This window comes from Mauremys mutica, chromosome 4 (assembly GCF_020497125.1).
Source record: "Mauremys mutica isolate MM-2020 ecotype Southern chromosome 4, ASM2049712v1, whole genome shotgun sequence".
Classification (NCBI taxonomy): Eukaryota; Metazoa; Chordata; order Testudines; family Geoemydidae; genus Mauremys; species Mauremys mutica.
The window spans coordinates 4,732,179-4,751,657 of NC_059075.1; the positions used below are offsets into that span (position 1 = coordinate 4,732,179).

General features: G+C 41.0%; 1 protein-coding gene across 4 annotated transcripts in view; it reads right to left on the minus strand.

Annotated features, from left to right (window-relative positions):
* The window catches only part of MDGA2 (MAM domain containing glycosylphosphatidylinositol anchor 2), a 633,934-nt gene that overhangs the window by 135,797 nt on the left and 478,658 nt on the right, over positions 1-19,479 (minus strand). For all 4 annotated transcript variants that reach the window (XM_045015357.1, XM_045015355.1, XM_045015354.1 and 1 more), the window contains exon 9: positions 13,793-14,062. In XM_045015357.1, the coding sequence (XP_044871292.1) occupies positions 13,793-14,062 (270 nt within the window). The remainder of the gene's footprint in view (positions 1-13,792; positions 14,063-19,479) is intronic.

Consider the following 19,479-nt stretch of genomic DNA (forward strand, 5'->3'; position numbering starts at 1 on the left):
GTGCAGCACTTAATAGTGCATAGGTTCCCCCTGTGCAGCTGGGCAACCTTGATGGCTCATACGGAGTTGGAGGAACCAATCTCCCTGCCCTTCATCATCCACCTTGAAAAGGCTTGCACCCAAGAGGGTGCCATCCCTGTACGCTGCATGGCCTGAAAATGCAGCCAGCCCCTGCATGGGGACATAACGGAGTGGGGGGAAAAGCTCCTTGTTCCTTCCCCACTCCTTGACCACCACAACAGGACCAACCACAATCTAGCCCTTGCTTTGACTCGCTGCACCTCAGCGTGGTTAGAAACCGCATGCTACACTGGAGTCCTGCTGGGCAACCAGCAAGCTGACACAAATTAAGCATTCGCCATAAAGACAAATCAGCCTGTAGAAACAATCCTTCTGCTTCTAATGCTATCTGGAGAAAAACACAACCGAAGATCAGAGGAAAATGAGAACGGCCTCCTCAGCTCCTAGGGTGTGAATTAGTACTAATCTTCTGGGAAAGTGGAGAAATTAAATGGGGCATGAGAATGCTCTTTCCCCTGCAGGTTCTATGTCTTTGTCACTGGTATGCACGGCACTACAGGTAGTGCGCGGACGTGCTTCAGCCAGCGACAGCCACACATCACTCATGCACAGCAGCGAAGCCGTTACCCAGTGAAGAGGTATGCACAGTTCTAGGGTGTGAGTCAGCAATAGCAACTGAAATATTTACAGCCTCTACCTTTCTGCTGGGCAAGGACATCCAGCATCTTCAGAGCATCAAACAGAATATATGCAGCATTGCTGATCAACACCAGCAATCGTTAACTAAAACCACATTGCCTGTTTCAGAGCACGTTAACTAGCCTTTAAAGAGTTATTAATAGAGGGAGCATGTTAATTCATCCAGAAGGATCTTACCAATGAGAAGACTAGAGATGATCAAACCACAATGGAAGATGCATTAAACATATTCACATGCTGACATAGGATGTAGTTAATGGTGGGGGTGGGGGAATAATCACTGATTTCACCATGGCCTTGCCCTTAGTATACAGGAAAGCCATATTAGCAGTTCACATTCATTAGCCTTTGTAGATTGTCCCTCTTAAATAGGAATGCACAATGCCAAGGAGCAAAATTCACTCCAGTAAGCCCCACAGTCCTTCCCACATATATTGAGACTATCCAGAGGGTCCTTTCCAGAACAGCTACATAATATTATTTTCACTGACTGCAACATTGGTAGTAGGGGAAAATAATCATGTTTTAAAGAACATGGAACCCATTTTCTGGGGTAGCCTCAACTTATGTAGCTGGTTTCTTCAAAAAAAAAAAAAAGTGAATTCTGGATGGGAAAAATCCTATTTCTCAGCAGTAAAGATGATATTTTGAGGCGAACATGATGAGATTTTCTATGAACTTCACAATTTTTTTTAATACCATGCCCTCTTTTTCATGATTTGATTGTTCTGAACTCAACAGCAAAGCCCTTGTTTTCACGTTTAAATCCCTCTTAAAACCTCACTTCTGCTGTGCTGCCTATAGTGGATCTAGTTGATATGTTTAGAAAATCTTTTTCTGTTCTCCTTCCCTGACTTCTCTCTGTCTGTCCATCTCCAGACTGCGAGCTCCTCAAGGCAGGTACCATTCCTTTTTCTGCACATGGAAAGTGCCTAACACATCACAAGCACTCACACAAAAACAAAACAACAATAATGAGGCATTTTACTTATGGTATGAACTGCACCACAACTAAAACTGCCAGCTGTTTTTGGCAGTGGAAATGGATCAAATTTGCAGACTCTTGGGAAAATCTCAAGTGTAACACGTGAATACTCATGAAGAGAAAAGTATTAGTTTCGCTCAGCTCTACTCCCCAGACAACAGTTAGATTCTGTAGATTTGCTGAAACACTATTTTCTCCAGAACAGTCAGTACAGGGTTTGTTTGTTTTTTACCAGGAGATACCTTTTGTAATACAATTTATGGTTGGAATTTTCAGAAAAGATAAGCACCCAAAATTGGAGTCAGATTTTCAAACAAGCTCATCTCTCTTTTAGGCATCAGATTAAGCAGTCAGACTGTCAATAGAGGTTACCACGCTGGACATGGAGCTCTTCTGAAAATCCAGCCAGAAATCTCATGTTGGGAGATGGTGGGTGTGGAGAACATTAAATCTGGCCCTTATTTAAGGTGTCTGAATTTGAGCTGAGCTGCCTGGCCACAGTTTGAGGTGCTGGGCACAGTCTGGCCCTGGGGTCCTCTGGAGCTGTAAGTCTACCTCCATTTCAGAATCTCCCAAGCTTCAGACACCAGACTGTTTTCAATGGTCTTTTCATTTTTGCAACATGATTAGATCGCTGAAGTGTTCACTCTTCAGTAGATTACTCCTGGGGGAATTCTGCACCACTGCGCACGTGCAGAATTCATGTCCCCTGTGGATTTTTACTCTTCAAAAAGTACGTTCTGCCAGAGACACTGCAGTTACACCTTTTGCCCACCAGGGGCTGCTGTGGTGCCAGAACGGAGGGCAGCTGGCTCACCAGCAGCTGGTAGGGATGAGGATGGGCTGCGTTCCTGACAGCACCCTGCCTGCGAGGCCAGGTGAGGAGGCACAGGATGGGGGGGCGACAGAGGGGTGCTCGAGGGTCACATAGACTGGGGTTCAGAAGGGCTAGTGGGGGGGACGACAGAATGGGGTGGGGTCTGAATAGGAGCGGGGGCTGGGACACATGGGAACAGGGGGGTGCAGGGGCATATGCGGATGAGGGGCGGGGTGGTGGTGCAGGGCAACATGGAGATGGGGGTGGCTGATTGGGGTGCAGGGACACATGGGGATGGGAAGAGGAAAGGGACACGGGCAGATGGGAAAGGCTGGGGTCTGCCAGGGTCTGGATAGGGGAACTCCCCAACTCCCTAACAATCCTTCCTCCCCCCAATAAAAACCTCTGCCATACTTCTCCCACTCAGACCCAATAATGTTCCAGGTTCACTCCCAGGCTCCTTGCCAGCAATTACTTCCCTGTCCCTCAGCTCCTCCATTACCCCTGTCTCCCTCAAGCCTTTGCACTGCTTCTGAGGGATGCAGGAAATACATTTCTGTATTGTAGTTTAAATGAATTATTACTCAAAGTCCTGTATTCCTATGTCTAGTAAGGGATCTATTTGTCGAAAACATTTCCTGAATCTTTTTTGTTGTCTGTACTATTACAGACATACTTGTTGACAGGTGTTTTGAAATAAATTACCAAAATTATTGAAACAGGCATGATTATATTGTATTATTTTGACGAATAAAATATGAAGCATTTCAAAACATTGCATGCAGAATTTTTAATTTTTTTGGCACAGAATTCTCCCGGCAGTAAATAGATCCAGGATTTCTGTTAGTACGCTGGCATGCACGTCAAAGACACACATTTTTTTGTGTATGTTCACTCTAGTGTGATAAGGAATTTAAGAAATAAAAGAAACAAAGGGGGAGTGGCATGTATATTGGCATAAGAGAGCTCGCTATTGTTTAGTAACAAAATTAATTCACACCTCTTGTTAGTGATATTGATTCCCCTCAGGATCTTCGAGGACAATTCCCTTCTCCACAGCAGTGCAGAAGAAGCCCTCATGGAGTAGAATTCTATCTACTACAAATAAGATGACAAAGTTCTACCATAGCTGGGGGGTCTCCTCTACTGCAGAGGTGGCAGGACAGAGACTTTTGCCATTACTATACTATACTTATTAAACATAGCTTATTGGATGGGAACTGACATACACAAAGTGTATGAAAACCTAAAGCAAGAATTTCCGTGGGATCTCAGTCTAAACCGTGACACAGTTAAGCAATGACACCCTACGTACAGTATATAAATCTGACTCCAATCAGCCATTTAACTAGTCCTTTTTGTGAGAGTATGTAAAATAGCCCAAATCCATCCCCAAGTTGATTTAAAAATAAAGCTTTCAGTGGGCTACCACTCAGGAGACATAGACATCCAGTCAGAGAAGCAGCTGATGTTCCAGTCGTACATTGGTGGCCTGATTTTTCAGAAATGCGGAGTGTTCACAAGTCCCACTTAAGTCAGCAGGCTCTGCACGTGATCAGCACCTTTGAAAATGAGACGGCTGGTCTTACCGGCACTGAGATGTAAAAAGGAAAACTCCTCCTCCTCCACTTTTGTATGGCTTAAAAGCAAATTTCAAAAACAGAAGTCAATGAGATACCATCTCTGCTCAAGCTGTAAATCTGTAAATCAGCAGCAAGGAGATGAAAATTCAATCCAAGGCTCTCAGTAATATGACTGAAGAGAAGAAGATAAAGAGCAAAAGGAATCGGACTTTGGACTCAACCCTGCAGTATGGCAGATTTCAAAAGGAGAACTGTGAGAAAATTGTCCATTAAAGCAAACTATCCGAGTATGTCTTGAGAGATAAGAATGCAGTCAGTGAATGAACCTGGGGCCAAACTACAAGCAGTATCTTAACAGTTCAAGCAAATGTCACAGCTAATCATAAGGTAGATGAAATAATATCTGAAAGCAGTAAGTGGGTTACTTCACCAAGATCCAATGCAAGTAGTCGATCAGAAGTGACCCGTAACAATGCACTCGTGAAATTATGAGCAACCTAGACACCAGATGAGAGTTAAAGGACCACTTTATTTTAAGAAAAATACCTGAATGATGGGCTAGCTACAGGTTCTCTGAGCATTTAGACTTTTGTGGATAACTGTTACAAAATGAGTTAATACAGATTTAAAAATAGTCTGTCAGACACTAATTAAGAAAACAAGTCATTTGACTAAGATTCAGACAGGATGAGACAGATGATAGATTTTCTTGGAAGCAAAAACGAGATCCTTAGAAGACCAAAACACCACAGATTCACATTAGAGCACAGGAACTTTTTTAGATTCATTTCAAACATCTTAAAATGTGAACAGTCTATTTAAAAAGTGAATCCTGAGTGATCTGTGGGATATACATTTGCAGAAGTTCTTTAAAGTCATTTGTCTTTTCATGTCTTCACTGTGATGAAACATTTGGATTGTTCTGACATTAAATGTGAGTTAAGCTGCACCAAGATGATAAAACAGCTAACAAATACCTCCGGGAAGAGGGAATGCTAAAAACCCTGATTGAATTCACTCAGAACACAGCACAAAGCATCATAAGATTGGCACAGGATCCCTGCAACAGAGACCTACTTTGCAGAATCTTCACAATGAATTGTAATAATGGCCCTTGAGGCTACCATTTGCAGAGACAATTTGGGCTTCAAGATAAAATGAGAAAAAACAAACAGAAACGCCAAAGAAAGACTCTTTAGATTAATGTTAATGGCAACCAGCTAACAGATGTTACTCACTTCGCTCAATGCATTATTGGAAGGCACTCAGATAGTATAGGAATGATTATGGTATAAGAACCTACATAGAAGAGAACAGATCCTCACGACAAATGTTAGAAACTACTGACACAAAACCAAAATTCTAGCAATTAACATATGCCGAACTATGACAGATATCACTCAGAAAACACCGGAGCCAACAGACTAGGTCACACCTCGGATCTGCTGAAGTAATGAGTTTTGCCACTGACTTCAGTGGAACTGAATTACATCCTAGGAAAACTGACAATTACAAGTTTGGGAGAAAAATTGTTACATTTCTTAAAACACATCAGAAAATTCAGTGAAGGGTCACTGACTATGGGACATTTATGTAAGAGAAATTGAGGCACGGAGCACCAAGAACAGTACCAATATCTTCAGGAATGCCTGCAGTTCATCCAAAGAACCTACTTTTCACACATTGGCAAGCTAAAGGATCATCCATCATCAGAGTTGCTGTTCATGCCAAAATGTAACATACCTATGATGGTGTCTTAATCTCCTTCAGATTACAGAGACACCATCAGTTTAAAAACGACACTTCCGCCTCAAAAATTTTTTAACTACTGTTATTATAAGTAACATTTAAGATGATTAGAATGGAAAGAGATTAGAGAAAAAAATCAGGTTTTTTTAATTGCACTTTGTGTTTAGACATTTTCATTGTTTCCCCCATATAAATCAGATATTTAGTCAGTTTCCCCATATCTTTACAAGCAAGTTCCAACACATCAGCAGGAAAGAGAAAAGCATGTTTTTGAAATAGGAAAATGTAACTGCCAATCCATTAAAATGAGCTGGGGGAATTGGGGGAGGATGTAGTACTTGAAACTAGTTTTTGCTCTATTTTTGAGACTGAACAGATTTCAAGTTGACGTGTCCTTTCAAACAGGGATCAGGCAAACAGAGAATATTTTATGTTTCTGAAATACTGAGCTAATGGGCTACGTCTAAGTAGTCCCTTTAATTAGCTCTTTATACACTAATGAAGTAAAAAAAAAGTCTGGTTAGTTTTTCCACACTGATTTCAGCTCATCCGTTTATCTTTTGTCACTTTAGAGCTACTGGTCTATGAGTCAATCAAAAGCACTGCAAACAGGAAGAGTCTGTGCCTTATTCTGCCTTTCCTACTTTCAGTTTGCTAATGAGAGATCTTAACTCCGACCACATTCAACAGACACAGATTGCCAGAAATGTGCCCTCGATACCCGAAGGGAACCACTGAGGAAGACTGGGATGAATTAACAGGAACCAGACATGTTTTAATTATTGAGGGACAGATTCAAATACCCTTGCTCAGACTGAATAATAATTCTTCCTAGAGCTGTCCCAGGGACTACTCAATGTAAGCATATCATTATCTGGCCCTAAACACTTTGCAGCCAAAAGGCCTATAGCAAAGAGCGACTCCGACAGATCTGGCTATCTACCCAGTTGAGCTGCTGTAGTCTATCACGTGAAATGACGTCTCATCAATGGCAAAAATAAAAGGCCGATGTTTTAAGAGCAAAGGTTAATGCCAATTTCAGTGTTCTTTAGGTCAAGTAATTCACCTTTCCCCTGTTGGGCCTTTCATTCTGTGATGCCTCAATTAGCTTCATTTTATCCTCCTCCACTCCTGCCTCTTCCCTGGTTTTACTTCTCTCCTCTTTTACCAGGCCCCTCTCCATTCTTCATCCATTCTTTCCCTTCTTACTTCTCTTAGCCCCACTCTCTTTGATAGTCTTCACAAGAGCTTTCTCGGCAACATTAGACACTGGAGCTACCATTACACATTCCATGCAGTCAACGTCTAATTCACGTAGCATTTAGCTGAGTTACTTGCATCGAATGTGAGCTGGGTTCCTGATGATCCCGCTGGCAGAATGCTCCACGCTACCCTAGGAAGATAAATGCTCTCTGACATCCGTTTGGGATCATTTGCTCAAGCACATTCCTAAATCCTGAAACAAATCCTGACGCTGTCAAATAAGCTTTCTAAAATCTGCGATTTTCCTTGTTGCCTCATGTGGTCTTTTGAAAATTTGTTAGAAAAGACTTGGGAAGTGAACGCTCTGGTTTTGCTGCAAACAACATATATTTCATGTTTCCCTAGCAAGACTCTACTCTAAATGTATCACACAATCTGAGATAACACGAGCTAGAAAAAAATCAAGAGCTAGAATAGGTTTAACTCGGCTAATAACTCCATTAGAAACATACAACTCCAAACGCATGTCACAGGAGTGAAGCGTATAGAGGGTTTTATCAAATACAGCACTATAACTCTGATGCCATTTCAAGTTCATACTGCACAGTGCAGGTGCAGGGTGCTGTACAGATATATAAGCACAAGGGTAAAATGTGATGAGTCCAGACCCCTTAATGACCTGCTTTCTTAGACCAAAGGAAGAAAGGCATGAAACGGGCTTGGAATTCCCACGCAGAACGGAAGGGATACACTGATTGCTTAAAGTGGAATCCGACTCTGAAAAGTAACTAGATTAAAAAAAATGCTCCCTAGTTACCCAACAGCTCTGCCCCCTGTGTGTATTTAGTCATGTTTCTTTAATTTAGAAATGACAGTACGTTTTTGCTGCTGCTATCTATCTCCTGCCCTCCCTGCAGAGCCAATACAGCTAAGAGGAACTGAGTCTGATTCTATTCCTTTTTGTGCAGCATTGACAGAATTGTATATTACGTCCCACTCAGTTGCATCTACACATGTCCATTGAAGGAAGAGGGTTGAACAGGTATCGCTGAGGGCATATTTTGAAGATTATAAGTTCGTACAGCTATTTCTAAGGGCTGAAGTAGGCCTGCAAAACCATTATCAGTTGGGCAAATGGCTGCCTCTTGGCTGACACATCAGGGACTTAACAAGGCACTTCCAAAGCTAAAAGCATGAGCTGCAGCAGCTTGAACTAAAGAGCCAAGGCTCTATAGCTGGGGGCTCAAACAACTGATATTCTCTGTGCCGATGCATGGAGGGGAACTTATAACACACACAGGGACTAGTAGGTTACCAAACAGCCCCAAGAAGAAAAGAACTCAGTTCGACTCTGAGATGATATTTTTAAACTTCCAAAGCCTAATATTTTTTAAAGACTTGACCAAGAAGCACTCTGAACCACAGAGGTAAATTTTTAATACATCTTGGAACACTGGGGAAGTTCCAGAGGACTGGCAGAAACTAACGTTTTGCCAATATTTTAAAAAAGGTGAATGGAATGATCCATGTAACTGTAGACCAATTCATTTGGAATTAATCCTGGGCAAAATCATGGAATGGCTGATACGAGAGATGCAGTCAGTAAAGAATGGAAGGATGGCAGCGTAATAATTTTCTATAAAATCAGATTTTATTAAAAAAAAATCAACTAGCTCTCATATTTATTTTTAAAGGCAACTATCCATGGACCCAGGCTTTTCTATCCACATTACAAGGAAATTATGTGTGAACGGGATTATTGCAGAACATTATCTCCTTTATGCTCATTTGATAATACACTACATACAAAACCCTACATTAACTAAATGAACGTTAAGGTTGAAAGTCAAACACACAAAAGTAAGGAACCACCAGAATTAAGGTTGCCTGTGCAACCTTAATTCAGCCCACCTTGTGCACATGCATTATGATACAGCCTTTAAGTACATGACCCCATGCTATTTTTTCCACAGGACCCCTGCTTCATTTAATGCACAGCATCGATGGTGTCATCCCCAGGGCTCCGCACCCATCTGCGCTGCAGTCAGGAAGCCTCCTCCTCCTCTATGCTACCTAGTTCCCAGAGCGGGAGCAGTGATAGCACAGGAGAGAGAGTCTTCCTGTTCTCAGGTCATAAGCATTGCACAATAGCAGCCCCTGACTGTCAGGAGGATACACTGCAGGAACATTCCTGCTGGGCACCAGAGCATGCTCCGTACTGACAGAATCTTTGGAGAATTTAGCTGCCAATTAAAACAGGTCTGTACTGAGCATGTGCAACTCACATTTTCACAGACTTGCAACATGCACAAATGTGGATAGATTTTCATAGGGATAGCAAACGGTACATCCCTGACACCAGGGCGACCCTGTGGCTCAGTTTCAAGTGCCTGCTACAATGCATGGACTTGCTAGAGTTGCTCAACAAAATAGTTTTAAGTATTTTGTAATGTATAAAACTGACATCATTTCCCCTAACTTTATGCTTGCAAGTGACAACAACTGTTCTTGCTGAAAATTTCCCAAATAATTCAGCCTGACGCAGACACCCAACATGGAAAATTTCAGTCCAAATGGTTAAAGTTTGGCAAAGCTATAAGCAACTAAAACAGGGTCTTATAATGTGAAGTGTCAGGTAACCTTGAGCACAGGCAGCAGAACCTGTAGTGCTAATAATACTCCATATTTCAGTGCTAGTCCTACAAATGTACAGTTATAACAACAGTCCATTTGCCATCATGGAACTATTTGATTGACTAATGAATTTCAGCTCCCCCCGTCTGCCTGTGGGAGGTGTCTTTGAAGTGGAATTCATACACTACCACTGTGCACAGAAGCAGCTGGATGTGGGGAGGCCCGCAGGTGGTGTGCAATCTGTGCAGCATTGGGTCCCACTTCCCACCCACCACCTGCGTGGAAATGAAGGGGTGGGAGAGCTTAAGCGATAGGTAGGGCTACTTTACAGATCCCCCCCCCTCACATTTCTGCCACATGGGGAAAGGTGATGTGTGTAAGGCCTTGTGAATCTTGAACATTTTTATCAATGACGTGGATCAGAATATAAAATCATCACTGATAAAGTTTGTAGATGACACAAAAATTGGGGGAGTGATAAATAATGAAGAGAACAGATCACTGCTACAAAGCAATTTGGATTTCTTGGTAAGCTGGGCACAAGCAAACCACATACGTTTTAATATGGGCAAATGTAAACATCTTGGAACAAAGAATGAAACCCGCACTTACTGGATGGGGGACTCTATCCTGGGAAGAATGACTCTGAAAACGATTTGTGGGTCAAGGTGGATAATTAACTGAACATGAGCTTCCAGTGCAACACTGCAGCCCAAAGGGCTAATGCGACCCTTGGATGTATAAACAGGGGAATCTTGAGTAGGTAGATGAAGTTTCTATTATCTCTGTACTTGGCACTGGTGTTACTGCTGCTGGAATACTGTGCCCACTTCTCGTGTTAGCCGTTTTAGGAAGGATGCTGATAAATTAGAGAGGGTTTGGAGAAGAGCCATGAGAATGACGAAAGGATTAGAAAACATCTTATAGTGATAGACTCAAGGAGGTCAATCTATTTACCTTAACAAAAAGGAAGTTAAGGGGTGGTTTGATCACAGTCCCTACATGAGGAACAAATATTTGACAATGGGCTCTTCAATCTAGCAATTAAAGGTGTAACACAATCTAGTGACTGGAAGTTGAAGCTAGCAAATTCAGAATGCAAATAAGGTGTACATTTGTAACAATGAGCGTAATTAACCATTGAAATAATTTAAAGAGGGCTGTGGTGGATTCTGTATTACTGGCAATTTTAAAATCACGACTAGATGTTTCTTGCAAAGATTTGCTCTAGGAATTTTTTGGTGGGGGAGTTCTCTGGCCTGTGCTATGCCTGATGATCACAATGGTCCCTTCTGGAATCTTCTCCTGCCACTGGGTTCTGGAGCATCTCAGCAGCCTTAGGACAGTGGAAGGGAAGGTGTCCTTGTCGTGACACCTCCAGTGCATTTGTCTAATGCTCAACCTGGCTATCTAGGCCAGACACTGTAGTCAGGAACTGAGTCTTAGGACACAGTTCCGGAGATCTTGTACACACAGAAAAATATCTCCTACTGAATTTAATGAGAGTTGAACAAAGTCTTCTGAATATGGCCTTACATCAAGAAGTCTGCCATTTACCTCATCCCACACATGTTCCACGGTGCCACATGCAGTAATTCTCATCTGCTGATTACACTTTATAACTGAGCATTCAAACAGTTCTTCCACATGCATGAGGGCTCATATACAGTCAGCAATATTCATGTCATTTTTCTGCATTCAAGCATTTTGTCAATTTTCTTTCAGTCTCTGCTGAATCTTAATTGCACCACATAATGCCTGAAAATTGCTTTCCATTGATCTTCACTTACGATGAGTGATGTCAGACTTTGAGATAAATATAGAATATTTTCATTTGTGAATGTTAAAATTTATCTTCATTTTGCACATGATTTGTGATTTTTCTAAGGACACTGAGGTCATATTTGACTCAGACTGGTGAAACTGGAGTAATTATTTTTTTGTTGTCCATATCATTTGTTTTTTTTTGTTTGTTTTTTCTCAAATTTGGCTCAAAAATATAAATTTAGTAAAACTGAATTTTACAAATTCTAAGACCAATATGAATATTTCCACATACGTTTTTAATTCCGTAAGTTTTTTTCCCCTAAGTGCATGCATTTTCCTCTGCAGTCTTTGCAACTCAAACATTGCGGCATTGTGTTACCGCATGAGAATTTAAAAATAAAATAGAATAGAAATAGACCCATCTGATTTATCATTGTTCAAGCTGACTCTGAGAGAAAAGCACCCTGCTGCTGTCAGATTCCTGCAGTAGTTTAAAAAACAATGGGGTTTTGCTGTAAGATGTGAGCTAATTTCTCTGTATTCACGCTCTGTAAAAAAATCTATCGGGATCAGTCATTTCTTCAACCCTTTCCCCACTTCCTTTCTCTCCAATCCTTCATGTGCCTTGTTCAGATCTAGAAGCAGAATATGTCCCCTTGGCTGCAATTTGTCTCTTAACGTGAGAGTAGGGTTTTGACCGCACACCTCTAAAAGGCATATTTACCAACCATGAACATGCAGGCTTTAACCTGAAAGACTGAGAAAAGCATAGAGGTCACATCAGAAGAGGTTATAGTGTTACTAAAAACAGGAAAATAAGAGCTAAACACACATAATGGTACAGATAAAAAAGTGATGTGGCACACGGTGGGATGGGGATTGAGTACATCATAAAACTATTTCATTACTAATTTCAGTTAGGTTCCTTGTTTTGTCACAGTAATAAATCACACCGAGGCTACACAGATTACCCCAATCTCAGCAAAATAATTGCCTTAGAATAGCTTGCCACAGTCCTGGGTCCAAAGAGTGATGAACAATAAATTGGATTTCATTGACTCATTCGAGGAAATGGACTTTTTCTCGCGTTTCCTTCCAAGCCGCCCTGTGGATTAAACACCAATGCTTGGGAACCACAGTCATTGCAAAAACATAGGGTCGCTGGTAACAACTGCCTTCATTTAGGATCAAAATAGACAGGCCAACCTAAAGCTTGATTAAATTTTACCAAGGACCACAGACATCATTCATTGATATATTCACCTAGTCATGTTTGCATGGCATGTTGAGATCCATGGTGCCAACACTAAGAAAAAGATGCCAGGCAGCACTTGTTAAAAGAAAAAAAACAAAATTTCTTTAAACGCTTTGCAGTCTTCTTGGTCTTGATTTCTTCTACCACCATATTCCACATCTGTTGACTAAGGGGGCTGAATTTGGAGATAAATTCTTCATCACTTCTTTATTTTTAAGATTTGCGAGGCAGGTTTAACAACAATATGCAATGATCACTTCATTATGGGCACAATCCTGTAAGTATTTACTGCCAGGCATAGTGCTAACTGCCAACATGAACTAGGCCATGAGGTCATATGGGGATCAGGCCCTCGAAGAGGACGAATACTTACAATGGCAACACAATTCCAACTGAAAAAGAACCAAGACTTGTATTTCTGATAAATGCTTTACAGCCCCATCCTACCATTGAGGCTGAATATTAAAGACATGTTATAAACTCAATTTTAAGTTTAGTACATTAATTATGTGATACGGTTAGACTAAAGCTGAGACCGTAAATCACACCTGACTTTGTGGTACTGCATTGCTGAATCATAAACTCTCTCTGTATGTCTTTTAATGAGAGATCCAGATTTCCACCCTCACTGTACAAGAGTTTCTTGAATCGTGACTTTTGGTCTTTTAACCTATCTTAAGCCAATGAGAAAGTCAGGGTTGATTGTAAAGTTTGTCATCTGTTTGCTCTCCCAGCAATGCCTTGTGTCACAATCTCAACCACAACCGTCTGCAGACATAATGAAGGATATTTGATTTGTATCTTAAGACCAGTGGCAGCAATTTTTGTCCTTGCACCAATGAAACATGCTTAATAACCTATTTCATTACCAATCTTGCTTTAATTCAAGCATTAGGCATTAAGTCGCCTAAAGTGTGTTACCAGAGATGCAAATCTTATATTAAAAATAAACCCACTGGAGCAGCAGTGGTATTACTGTAGGACATGCATGGATACTCAAAATGCTTTTCTTCTCATTCTCTCTGGTAGAAAACACCATTTTGCAGGAAAACTGATTGCCGGCACCTTGGAAAGCTTACCTGTAACGAGGAAGCTGCATCGGCCCGCCCCGGCTTCATTGATGATGTTACAATTGTAAATCCCATAACTGTCCCTGGAAAGGCTGCTCACTATGTACTCCGTAGAATCGTGAGCATCAAACTGACCAGTCCGCAGCAACTTGTTGCCCAGTCTCCACTCATACGTCAGAACCCGAGTTGGATACGCTCTCAGCACCCGGCAACTCATAGTGATGCTTCGACCCTGGCCCTGTCGAATCTCCAGAAATGCTGGTTCCACCGCAGGAGGATCTATAGGAGACAGATTATTAGAGAAGGTAAGCTATGAAAACAACATAAGTATGGCAAATAATGATAACACATCCCCAAAAGGTTTACAATATGGCAAATCTACCACGTGTCCATGAGATTAGAGGTGGATAACCATCAATGGGGACATTAATTAAAAAAAGTAACATCCAGAGTACTGTATTGTAATGTTTTATAGTCGATGTCCAATAGCGGAGATAAAACTTAATTTTGCAGACAGCTACAGTGTTCTTTAAAGGAGAGGAGGAGACACAACAGGAATTATTCTTTCACGTGACATACCAAGGGTGGATTGCAATGGAGAATAGGGGCCCTCCAGAGTGATGGAGACGTACACCAGTTATTGGTCCATGAACTCAGAGAAGAGACAAAAAGTTGGACATGGATAGGTAATAGGATGAAGATTAGATTGTCTGAAAAACCTACTACCTTGATTTTTGTAGTCCCAGAGGGTGAGCCTCCTTGCAGGGTGCCAGGACTACAGTGAGAAGCATGGTATAAGGACCTGAACAGAACAGAATAGGGACTATACCCTGGTACAAAACTCAGCACCCTCTTCCTTTGCAGTGGCTTAGGGGACATGAGATAATTTGGTACAATTCTCACCAGGTTGTTGCCTCCAGGAAACAAAGTGAGCAGTCCTATCCTTGTCTTTTCCATCTACCTGTTAAGTTAGTTTACTCCTCCAGTTAGCAGATGCCTGTAATTTTTACATGCCCTGATCTGAAATGCTATTTAAAAGCTATTTAGATTTGCAATTTAGCACTTTGTCAGACTTTTGACTCTAATGGAATAAAAAATATGTAAAAACTGATATGTCTTAAATTTGTACTTGCCTTTCGCTGGTTTTCTAATTGTAAAACAGAATTATTTTTTTTCAAAATAAATACTTTCTGAAAAAAATGGGTTGATTTTGACAAAATTTTATTTGACTACATCCCGTTCTGACATTATCAGAATGGAATGTTTTGATGTTTTGTTTCAAAATGATTTTTAGAAATCAAATGAATTGTTTTTATCTAAAACATTAAAACAATTTACAATGGTCAAAATCAAAACAAAAATATTTATTTTTATAGGTTGTGGGTTGTTTTTGCACAAAAATTTAAAATCTTTTGGTTTTTATTCCCTCTTGGAATGAAAAAAAAAATGAAATTGTAGAATTTCCCAGGAAAAGAAAATCTGGTTTCTGTCCTAGTCTAGCCAGAACTTTCTGAGTGGCTCTCTAGATCAGAAAAATCGGAATATGAAAGGGGAAGATATTTGGTGGTAGATAAGCACAGTTTTAGAGAAAACTCTTAAAAGCTGTGTGTCATTGTTATGCTCCTTTTAGACCAATAAAGAGAAGAAACCCTGAAAAGCTCCTATTCCAGAAACACACGAGAAATCTACATATCACTATTAAAAGGACTGTCTAATAGGTCTTACTTTCAGAGCCAGCCCTAGGCACAGTTATTACATATTGCATGAAACCTAGCTTGCTCATTCCAAACCCATCAAGACTCCCTACAGAGAAACTGCTCTCTTGTATGAAGCTTTCCTTCCATGTGACGGTTATTAATGGGGTAGAACTTTCATTCAAGGAACTGCCTGTTGAGAAGCGAAGACCTCTGCGGTTGTGTTTGAAACCATGTACTACAAGAGGCTTTGAATGGTGTGATAAAAGAGTGTACAGTCTATGGAGCACAGAAAGTTACAGATCACTCCTATTTCTCGGGAGGATGATTAAACTCTCTCTCTCTCTCACCCTCTCTCTTTCTCTTTTTTTGTGCTTTCCAAAAGTCCCAAGGCAGATTTCATTCTGTGTTAAATTTCCTGTCTGTAAAGGATGAAGTAAAATGTAAAACCTCTAAAAATAAACCAAACCTCTCCAAGTGAACCGTTTAATGGACTGTAAAGCAGCCTTCCGTCAAGGAATTTGCAGTAGAAACTGGCTGTGGCTGCACTCATCAAAGGCCCTGCAATGCAGCAACCCTAGGACAGAAATTTTCATCAGGTAGGATTTAGCTGCACTATATGGCACATTACAAATTGTTCAATGTTAATAAGTAAAAGTCTTGCTGTGATAATGGTACAAGTTTACTGTGGAATAGCGCTGAGTGAAAATTGGAACTGTGGTCTCGTGGGAAATTTTGATATTTCAACCTTTGCTTTTGCTCTGATGAAAATAAGAATGAGGATATGAGACACCTAAACTACAACTCCCATCAGGCAATGTGGCAGCTTAGGCAGATGTCAGTTTGACAATAAACTGCTTCAGTTTGAGTTGATGACTATAAATGTTTCAGTTCAAACTGACCAGAAACAAAAACAAATATTTCATTTAATTTTTCCCATGGAATTTTTAAATTTTGCTGAACCTGCATTTCCCACTGAAAAAAAATCATTTAGACAGAAAATTGCTACTGGAGAGAAATCTTTACTGAGTGTGTTTTGTTGTTTAAAATGTTACTATCTATTGGCAGCATCTGATAAAAAACATATTGTTCCTAGATTCTTCACTGCTTTTAGCTTATTTTGCAGAGATCCCAATAATCTTCAAAGTGTTGGCATTTAACCCAGGTATGATGTAAACTGAAAATGGCTACCACTACCCACCCAAATAGGAACGGCACCTCCAATGGTAGGGCATTGCTAACTGCCTGCAGCTTAAAGACAACACATAACCAGCATACTTTAAATGAAACTAAACCTTGCAGCATACCAGGTTTAGACAACATTTGTTACAGATGATGGTATTCAGCTGTTGTACTTCATGCCTGTGTAACAATCAGCAAGACGGACCTTTTTACAATGATTGTAAGCAGCTTGAAAGTCATAGGGAGGGAAAAACATCACTGGCGTGAAGGAAAACAGAAGACTTTTGTTCATAGTATGTTGTGATCTGCGTATTCAGGTCAACAAGGTAAGGCCCTCATCCTTCATCCACTTCCCTTCCCCCAGCAACCTTGGGTAGGGAAGAAGGGGTGATTGGGGCTATCTTAGATTCCAACATCCCTTCCCCCCAACCAAATGCCTTGTTGTCCACAGTGTGAATAGTAATTTGCACTGGTTCCTCCCCATATTATTTGAAGAGTCACCCCCTCTCCTCACAACCCACTACAAGGCAGGTAGCATGTGATGTGGGAAGTTTCTGTGGGAACTATGAGTTCATGGGATGCAACGAGATGGAGCTGTGGGCAAGGTGAGTGACATCCTTGTGGATGTGCCTTAGCTCTGGAGGATTCCAAACTCTCAGGGAAATCATAGGGAGCCACAAATTTGTGTGTGTGTGAGTGAAACCCTGCCATATGTTCTGCATCAAAGAAGACCCTCACTCCTGATGGAAGAAAGCCATAGAAAATTCCACAAGTTTAAGTTAAGAATTCCCACTCCCCACCCCAGATAATGTCCATATTGGGGAAAATATGGGGTATTTACTCTCATGAGATATTTGCCTTTTAAATAAAAGTTTCTTTGTTTAAAAAAGGCAAAAGCTCTTTAAATAATGAGCCTCAAACTCAGCATGATCCAACTATACCAATTGACTGGAAGAAACAACCAGCTCAGAACACTCATTCATTATTTATTTTATCTTTGCAGGTAATAACAGTTGTAGCTTGCATTAAAAAAAAAAAGGTAAAAATCAACAATGAACACCACAGTTAGGATGGAGACCTGTTGTGTTAATTTCAAAGTCATAAATAAGCCCCAAGAGTCAAATGTGTTAACATGACCCTGTCCCCGTATAACACTAAAGAGTGAACATTGCTTGGGGTCCGAGCGCTCACTCTGCTTAGTTCCATGGCAACAACCACTATTAAATATGTATTCAACCTTTTATAAAGGACACAGACAGGAAGGAAAAAACAATTATTACAACAGGCCAGAGCTCGCAGTAGAATCTAGGTGAGGACTTTTGACAAGATATGACGACTCCTCAGCTGTTTCAGGATAAAATGGCATTGTCTGAAACTTCCACTGGAGGTGTTAATGGCCAGGAGGAAACGTATTCCCTTGCACAATAGGACTTATATGCCTGTCTGGCTCATTTGCATTATTTGTTCCCGCATTTCAGAATTCTATCCTCTCTGGAAAAACATTTAAGGAGAAATTGCGAAGGAAGTACACTTCACTCTCTCAAACAATTATCCTTGGGAGATGGACATTCTAGTGTTACAACAGAAGTTATATGAATGTTTAATATGTTTGTGAGTCTAAGTACCATTGCATCATAATGATTATAACCCGGAAGATTTTAAGGATCTCTAGACGACAAGCTGAATGACAGCAAGTTTGGTTTTTTTTTCTTTTTTTTTAAACCAGGTAACTGCTTTTCACTGTACGTTCTGTATCAAGGCAGTCCCGGGCTGTAGTAGGCTTTTCTAATGAGATAATATCCCATTCAGTGAATTTATTTAGATTTTGTGGCCATGAGTGGCAACTCCTCCCTATTAATTTGGTTTCTCCAAGTTCTTCTATACCAGCCCAGGCAAGATTATTTGCTCCTGTCTCCCAGTAGGCTGAGACAGGAAGAAATAAGAACTGTAATATCACTTCTCTTGGAGGTCACTTTTCAGCTGGTTCATCTCGTAGGAAACTTATATCAACAATATATGCCCCTAAAATGGAGAATTATCCCCAAGCCTTAATACGGAGTAAACCCTGGTGAGAAGTCTGGGCTGGTATAGGAGGACACAGAAAAAACAAATCAATGGATGGGAAATTATTTTTCATCAGTATCCCCCTATATCAGCCCAGGCAAGTGGACGTCCAACAGCAATACCTGATAGTAATAGCCAGCAGATCTATCTGCAGAAAAGGACTTAGGGGTTACAGTGGACGAGAAGCTGGATATGAATCACCAGTGTGCCCTTGTTGCCAAGAAGGCTAATGGCATTTTGGGCTGTATAAGTAGGGGCATTGCCAGCAGATCAAAGGACATGACCATTCCCCTCTATTCGACATTGGTGAGGCCTCATCTGGAGTACTGTGTCCAGTTTTGGGCCCCACACTACAAGAACGATGTGGAAAAATTGGAAAGAGTCCAGCAGAGGGCAACAAAAATGATTAGGGGGCTGGAGCACATGACTTATGAGGAGGGGCTGAGGGAACTAGGATTGTTTAGTCTGCAGAAGAGAAGAATGAGGGGGGATTTGATAGCTGCTTTCAACTACCTGAAGGGGGATTCCAAAGAGGATGGGTCTAGACTGTTCTCAGTGGTAGCAGATGACAGAACAAGGAGCAATGGTCTCAAGTTGCAGTGGAGGAGGTTTAGGTTGGATATTAGGAAAAACTTTTTCACTAGGAGGGTGGTGAAGCACTGGAATGGGTTACCTAGGGAGGTGGTAGAATCTCCTTCCTGAGAAGTTTTTAAGGTCAAGCTTAACAAAGCCCTGGCTGGGATGATTTAGTTGGGG